The sequence below is a fragment of the Poecilia latipinna genome, unplaced genomic scaffold (assembly GCF_001443285.1).
Source record: "Poecilia latipinna isolate Pla-1442-1.1 unplaced genomic scaffold, P_latipinna-1.0 Scaffold3, whole genome shotgun sequence".
NCBI lineage: Eukaryota > Metazoa > Chordata > Actinopteri > Cyprinodontiformes > Poeciliidae > Poecilia > Poecilia latipinna.
The window spans coordinates 578,621-586,818 of NW_015112619.1; the positions used below are offsets into that span (position 1 = coordinate 578,621).

General features: G+C 40.6%; 1 protein-coding gene across 2 annotated transcripts in view; it reads right to left on the reverse strand.

The window, feature by feature from the left end:
• Nucleotides 1-2,743: 2,743 nt before the first annotated feature.
• The window catches only part of dtnbp1b (dystrobrevin binding protein 1b), a 31,911-nt gene continuing 26,456 nt past the window's right edge, over nt 2,744-8,198 (reverse strand). Inside the window, exons 2-4 of one of the 2 annotated variants that reach the window (XM_015048155.1) lie at nt 7,998-8,165; nt 4,587-4,730; nt 2,744-3,446 (exon numbers count right to left, since the gene is read on the reverse strand). In XM_015048155.1, the coding sequence (XP_014903641.1) occupies nt 3,112-3,446; nt 4,587-4,730; nt 7,998-8,165 (647 nt within the window). In that variant the 3' untranslated portion in view covers nt 2,744-3,111. The remainder of the gene's footprint in view (nt 3,447-4,586; nt 4,731-7,997; nt 8,166-8,198) is intronic. The other variant, XM_015048229.1, reaches the window with a different exon arrangement.

Consider the following 8,198-nt stretch of genomic DNA (forward strand, 5'->3'; position numbering starts at 1 on the left):
GAAATAGGCAGGAGCAGCTGAATAAAGCAAAACGCAAATAGAAAAACTTAGAGTAAAAACTTTCAGCTAATGCAAAAGTCCCACCTAAAGAGTATTAGAAATTTGTGCAGAACACTGTTTACAAAGCTAAGCTGTAAGGTCAGGACACAGCTTATAAGCGAAAATGAGCTAAAAAGCTAAAGCTAGCTGACTAGCATCTTGACCTACCTCACATGCTCCATACAGTGTGAAAAGACCCATGTAACAACTAAAATTAGCTAAGAAACTAAATAATTGTAGCATCTAGACTAGGATGCCGACCTACAGTAATGTACTCCATGAAGTGTGAAAAAAACTCAGTAATGTAATAAGCAGAAACATTAAAAAACTGAAAGGGTCTACTATCGTCTTTCAAAGCAAAACTTTCTGCTTGTATATTGAAAAAAATGGAAAGAAATCATTTTTAGCTAAAATTAGCTAAATAATATAGATTATGCTAATGGTTGTGGGTCACTACTCTGTTTCACAACATTAAATTCATCCATCCAGTGTGATAACAGGAAAGTGTAAGATGCTAGCTTAAAAGCTTTTAGCTAGATAGTCTGCATGCTAGTTACAGCATGCAGACTATCACTAGCATGTTGTCTAAATTTAGTAGGTTTTCATGAAATGTAGTAAAAAAAACAGGTTTGAAGGGAGAATAAGGTGAATGTGTGGTAAATGCCAACAATAAGCATGCAATACTTAATGGTTAGACATCATTTGACAGCGCTGGATTCCTTAAACACATGATTTACTTTACAATCTTTATTTGTTCTATAACATGCTGTCACTGTAAGGTACAAAGACTGGAGAAAATGGGAGTGGAAAACAAAGACAGAAGTAACTCCAGCCCAAAGAAAGACTTGTTTTAAAACATCCACATTAACCTAAAGATAACTCAAAATGTAGAGAGTTGGCCAAAAGTAAGAAAGAAAAAAAACAGACATTTGAATTAACTAAACCAAATTAGGGCAAAAATGTAAAACCATTACAAAACAAACAGCTAACTGAGATGTTCTCCTACAAGCTGCAAAGTAAACAAAAACCCACTCACTCCATTTGCATCCAGTGTTTGTGAGCTGCCCCAGTAGCTCTTAAAACTTTAAAGTGCAGTGAAATGACTGTTGTACATCAGCGCTCTTTACTATTCAAAATAAACCCACACAGCAACTTTGAGCCTTGAAAAGACATTTACTCTCGGTGTTGGAGTGGTGATGCCTTACATCTCTGGGGGAAAACAGAATTAATACATACAGAGAAAAGTAATTCCTGGTTTAAGAGACACTTTTCTTTCCAAACATGCAGGACCCTAACTCAGTAATGAGCAAACAGGCTGTTTTCACTCACACTTTTAATCTTGCTCACATTTTTTTTTTCTCAAAATGCTTCGAGGGAAATCAATTCACTCTGAAGCAGAAACATTAACAAGTCAAGAAAATTAAACAAAGGGTAAGAAAAATGAAGGGAAAAATGCATTTGCACTGCACAAATATTAACAATTTCCGACCCCAAAACCCCCCAAAACTAAATAAAGATTTGGCCTTCAGGCCGATGTCCAGTGCATAGCACGCTCCGAGACGGGGATTTGGTCCTAGTTCAGAAGAAATCTGTCCAAAATGTACAGGTCATGGGCAAGGTTCATGTTTATTTGTGTGAGCAAATGTTTCTAAAACAGCTGAAACCTCAGCAGAACAGTCAGTTCTGACAGGAATAAAGTCAGAAATTTGGCACATGAGAGCTGGTTGTCACATTTATCCATAATGAAAGTAAGAACAGTTTGTGCCCTCTGCACATCGTTCATCGGCTCGATTCATCTAAATTGCATCAAAAATCTAATTTATACTGGCACAGAAACAGCTTTCGCTCCATCTGCTTAAACGGAGCTTTATGGATATGTTTTACTCAATCAGGACGATCGTCCTGCAGTGAGAACTTTACAAAATTTGAAGCTGCACTTGCTGTATGGTTTTTTTTTTTTCTCTCCCCGCTTTATCAGGAAAACTGTAGATTTGTCTTAAAAAATGTGGTTGAGCTAAATAAAATAATGTCCGATAAAAGGAAATGAGTTTGGTTTGAGTTTAATACATAACTTTTGTTCCGTGAAAGGAAGATTAGGATCACAGTCCCGAAGGTAGTTCCTTTTTTTTCATTATCAACATATGAGAGGTAAAAACACTGCTATTTGTTCAGTTGAAGTTCCAACAATCAGAAAACAGGTTTAGGATTTATGCACAATACGTTTCACTATAAAGCATGAACAGAATTTGAGCTTACCGAGTCGGACCGATGGCTTATCTATGACCTCATTTCCTTTCTCGGGAACAGGCTTTGCTCAGCCTCAACATGCAGAGGTATAGAAACGGAACGTCAGGATTTCCACAAGGTTTCTTGTTTTCACATTTTTCTATTACATTTCTGGATGTTTTTCAACAGTTTTTTTTTTTGTCAATCATTTACCTTCACAATGCTTCGTACTCTGAATGTTTCACAAATCCTAAAAATAATGCAATTTCAAAGGTGTTTTTTCGATTAAGCCGCTTCTCTGCTTTTTCTGTATTATTCTCTCATGCTTAATCTTAATCTCAAGTAAAGGGTGTTCTTTTTAATGCATTTATTTTTTGTAAATGCTTCTCTCATTTTGAAGAAAAATACAAATATCGCTTGAATGTTTGGTTTGCTGATTGAAACTTATTGAGATTCAGATGTAAATAATATGGTCTTATATCCGGAATATAATTATAGCAACTTTCATACATGTTTTTTTTTTTTTTTTAAGACTGAGCAAGAAGCCTGTAATACCGAACCTGATTCTCTGAAAAACCTTAAACTATTTCATTTTATTGAGCCAAAAAAAAAACGGATCACAAACATCTCGAAAAACATTTGATCAGACTGAACTTACATCACTGGTCTTAAGGCAAGTTTTATGTGGCAGTTAGTGCAACCTCAATGTCATCTCTCTGATGAAGTGAAAGGTTTTTGGGAATAAAAGCCAATAAATAGAATAGAATACAATAGAATACAATAGAATATAGATCTAAGTTTGGCAGCTCTGAGGGTTTTCACTCTTTAAATCAAGTCCATCTGTCCTCAAACCTGCTGCCTCCTCTCCTCACAGTCTCGACTGCTCTGATCCTCCTGGCCCTCTCTGTCCGCCAGCACAGCGTCCGGGTGGACCTCCTCTTCGTCCAGGGTCACTACTAATGGGGGTTTTCTTCTCTTCCCTCCTCCTCCTCCAACAACACCGCCACCGCCGCTTCCTCCTTGCTCGGCCTCCTCCTCGTCCTCATCATCCTCCCCGGCCTCAGTGTCCTGGCTGGCTGAATCCGTGCAGGTGGAGGACAGGGACGAAAGCTTGTGTCGGAGCTCGGCCTGTGTGGGGACCTGGAGGCTGATCTCGGTTGTAAAGGACTCAATGTCTGGACCTTTTAGATAGCAGAAGGACTTAATTAGGTCAATGAACAGAGAATGCTGTAGGAGTGACGGTGTCTTTTAGACTCTTGTGTTTATTTGGCAGTAATCGTGTCTCTCTAGATAATTCAGACATTTGAAATTTTTGCCATCTGTTGGGTAAATTGTATTATTATCAACTATTTGTTATATCTTTATTATGTCCTTAGTTTATGTAGCCTTACTTATTTAGTTTAGTCATATGTTTTAAGAAATGTTTTTATATTGTTAATCACTCTGCTTTCCTTTCTTAGAGGGCCTCTCTGAAGAAGAGCAGTGACAGCAGCTCTTCACAGAACGCCCTGCTTTGACCTCTTAGATAGCTATAAAACCATCGCCGTGAAGATTCACAACTTGTCCTGTTTGATCCTGGGTCAGGAACTGGATAAGCTAGTGTTAGATAGATTGTGTTGTTAGTTAGTGATAATCTTGGCGCTGTGACTGTGTGATGAAGTGTTTTTTCCCCTCCCCTTAGAGTTACAGCGCTCTCTGTGATTAGGGATCCTAAAGACAATAAAAAGAGGGGCAGGCAAATGTGCTTCAGAGCAGCAGGAGATTTGTAACTGAAAGCACATCTCTGTCTGTTCTCCTCGCGAGTATTAAGAATCTAACTTTCTCTTGTCTTTCCTGTGTTATTTGCTGTGTTTAATAGGTGTCAACTCTGACACCATCCAACGATGAGCTACAAATAAAAGTTGTTAAAGTTTTTTGAAGTTTACATGCAGCTGTGAATTTATGAAATTCTCGCCAAAGGAACTAGAGATTGGACATTTACCTGCATCCCGTTTAAAAAATATAGCTCTTAACAGGATGTATACTAGACGAGTATTCATACTACCTAATTTTTTTTCACATTTTGTCAAGTTAAAGCCACAATTTTCACTGCCGTTTTTTTATGATTGTTGTTGTTGATGATTTTATGTGACAAAGAAAAAAAAATGTTGAAAAATGTGGAGTGCATTTGAATTCTACCCGGTTTTGCCATAAAATCCAGTGCAACCAGCAGCCTCCCCAAGTTATTTAACTTGTTAAAAACAGGGACGCACAGCATTATGTCCAAATGACGTGACCTAGAGCTCACTGACAGGTTGCGGTGTGATTTTCTGCACATTTACCTGTGACCGGTGAGGCAGCGCTGTTGTCCTCTCCCCCAGAGTGCAGGAAGACATCCAGAGCCTCGTGGTCGGACATGTCCATCAGGTCCATCTGCTCCAGCATGTCCACGTTCACCTCCATGGACGACATGCTTCCTATTGGCTCTGGACACGACAAATCGCAGTCAGGTATCGGGGAATACCAAAAGGCGTGGGAAAGGCAGCAGCAAGGAGCTGAGTCCAGGAAGGAAGGCGCTTTGCTCTAAGTCGCAATCATTACTCACCGATACAGATGCATAAGCAAATGACCACAAACAAGCCGGATGGAGTTTGAAATGTGAAAGCAGGTATGATTAAAAAATAAAAATAAATGAATAAAGTGCAAAAACTATGTAGCTTTAACATGACAGGAAATAAACTTACACACTATTTATTTTATTTATTTATTTTTTTATTATTTAACCAGACCTGAAAAATTACTTAAATTCAAGATTTTCTAGACTGCTTAGTTGAGTTGCTCCTCAGTGTGAACGACTACAGCAAATATCTAATGCGAAAGCGACTGAAGGGTAAAAGTGTTAAAATCCGCATTTGTAGCAACCAGTCTGAACTTAATGTGATGTGAACTGAGCCAAGTTTTACAGAAAAAAAAAAACGTTTTGATCTCAGCCTTGAACCAATTCCACCTTTTTATTGAGCATGAGTTCAATTCGAAGTCCTAAACTGAGAACATTTTTGAGAACTTTCCACCACAAATGAACTCCTGCACCTCACAGCAATCGGTGTTTCAGTCAAACGTAACGAGTACAAAAAAAAACAAAAAACGACTGTATATCTGCTACAGTATTTAGAGCGAAACCTCTTGACTTATACACGAAGGAGACGTTGTGTATAGATTGTGTTCATGTGAGAAAAAAAAACGTTTTTCTTGGAGTTATTACTGTAACACGACATCAACAGTTTTAGCATTTGCACTGCAGCTTACTCAGCTATTCTTGGGAATCACTTAGAAAATGGCAGTGGGAGACACATTATGACAAAGAACTGAATCATTATCAGCTGTGACGTTAACAGATTAGAGGAGTCATTAATTTTATGTATGAACTGCCTACACGACGGGTACGTGACGAAAGTCTCCAACGAAAACGAGCCAACGTATTTCCAATTTTAGATGAAATCTTTCTTGTGAGCCAACACACTCCTGGATTCACCACCTTGAGGGGGGGGGGGTTGCAGAGCCCCACGGTTTGCCATAATGATTTTGCTGCATGCATCACAGACAGCCAGTCCTGGCACTGACAGGGGGGAGGGTGGAGAGGAGGGGGTTAGCGGGGGGGGGCAGGGAGGCGTGGGGGCAGCAGAGTTGTAAGCACATGAGGGAGAAGCCGACGTGATTAGTTGTTGGAGCAGGAGTTGCTAGAAGATGCGTTTGCTACCGTACCTCAAGGAAAATGAGGAGGAGTAGAAGAGGGCGGCACAGGGAAGGAGAGCAGAATGAAGAGTCAAAGAAAGAGAAGAGGAAGAAAGAAAGAAAGGAAGAAAGAAAGAAAGAGGGGGGATGTTATTTCCAAATAGAGGCTGCCTTAAAGTCCCCCTGCCCTTTAAGCTGCAACACAAACACATACAGATTATACACAACAGAATGTCACACCGGGATTAATTCAGACCGTTCTTGCATGCATTTCTCACCATTAGGCTGTTTTCTTATCTGACATTTTTTTAAAGGAAACAGATCTAATTTGTGCTAATGGACGCTCAGTATGCAGACTCCTTCCAGTGCGCATCCATACGGCCCTTCTCGTCAAAGCCGTGCGAAACATGGGATGGATGACAGATTGCGCCCTGGAGCGGTGTCTCCAGCACAGGAACATGAATAAAACAGTGATGCTTGGTAATGTTGAAAAGGTTTTTTGGTCCTCTCGACTGAAAACATCTTTTCCCCATCAGACAGCCTCTGACATGCTCCTCTGTTTGTTTTGGTGTGACCTTGCCTGAAAGGGTACCCCTGCTGGGAGGGCTCTTATTGCCTGCAGGGAAATTACACAGAGTAAATGCCTGCATATGTGTGTGTGTGTGAGTGAGAGAGAGAGAGTCTGTGTATGTGCAAGAAACTAAAAGTAAAGTCTAAGACCTTGAGACCAGTTTGTGATTATTACTGGGGTTGTGGCGTTCACTTTGTGTTTTCTGTACGGGATTCCGTTCATGACAAATTTCCAGACTCTTCTCCAGAGTTCTGACTCGAGTCCAAACAGCGTAGTGCTGTGAACACCGTGCATCACAGTGCGTTTTAGGGTCACGTCCGGTCTCAGGTTTGTAACACCCACAGATGTTTACACTCGAGCCAAAGGTTCCGTTCTGGTCCTAACGGTCCGAAGCACGTTCTTCCACACGTTCGTGGCAAACAGGACTTCTCCTGACTGTCTTTCATCAGTTGTGATTTATGAAGTTGTCCAGTCAACAGATTCTCTCCCAGAGTCACTATGGGCTTCTTGACTGCTTCTCATATTAATCCACCTATCTCTCTCTCAGGAGGTTCTCTCTTGTGCCAGACTCCATTTTCAGACCATTTTCAGATGATGTATTGAACATCATTGGCAAGATGTGGGATTGTGGGATTGATTTATAACCTCCAGAAAATCTTGCCTAAACTGTCATCTTTGTTCTTTGTGTGGTTTTTGTTCTGCGTTTTGTCAACTAAACCTCTAGGATAATCTTTCATTAGATATCTTTGTCAGAAAGCCCACCACGATTGAACAGTTTGCTTCACTTCACTGTTTTGTTTTTAGATTTTACTTTGAACAAAAAACAAAATAACCCCTTCATTAACCACAAGCAGTTTTGACTGACGATAGAAACACAAACCCCACACATTTTCTCCATTCTTCATCCTTAAATCTCTTCCCTCTAGCTCCATCTCTCTCTCTTTCCCCATTGCTTCACAATCTTCTTTCATAAACCGGTTCCAGGGGATTAATGGAGGAGGATGGATGAATAATAGAGAGAGAGAGAGGGAAGAAAAAAAAAATCACATCACAAACCCCAACAGAGTCTGCAACATCTTTTAACGCTGAGTCTTTGCAACTCCACATTTCAGTCCATCCTTTTGGGAATTTGAGCTGACTGTTGGAGGCAAAACTGGGTGTAAACCACAGCAGGATGCTATTGCAGTCGCATTGCAAGACTATATCTATATGGTCTGATGTCATTCTTCAAAGCAAAGGCTTGAAGGATAGACCCTTGTTACAGAGCAACAGCGGCTCAGTGTTGTCATATGCAACTAAAGTGGATAAGGTCTCTGCTGGGAGCAACGGGACTCAAACATTAAGCTCAATAACATGTGGCTCTGTATTCTTTCAAGAATAAGATCGACGGAGATAAACTCATGAGCTCACACTTCCCGGATCATCAAACGAGACATTTCCATCTCCTTACCTCTCCTCTCGGTGATCTGAAGGTATCCGGTGGACAGGTACTGCTCCATGTCTTGTTGAAAAGCCTCCTCGAAGAACTTCTGCCTCTCTTTCAGCTTCACCTGGGGCGCTGGGACCCCCGCTTGCTCGGCTCCAGGGACTTTCTGCGAGTGCTCCGCATCGAGCTCCACTGGAAGCGCAAGAGAAGTGAATGCAAGTTAAC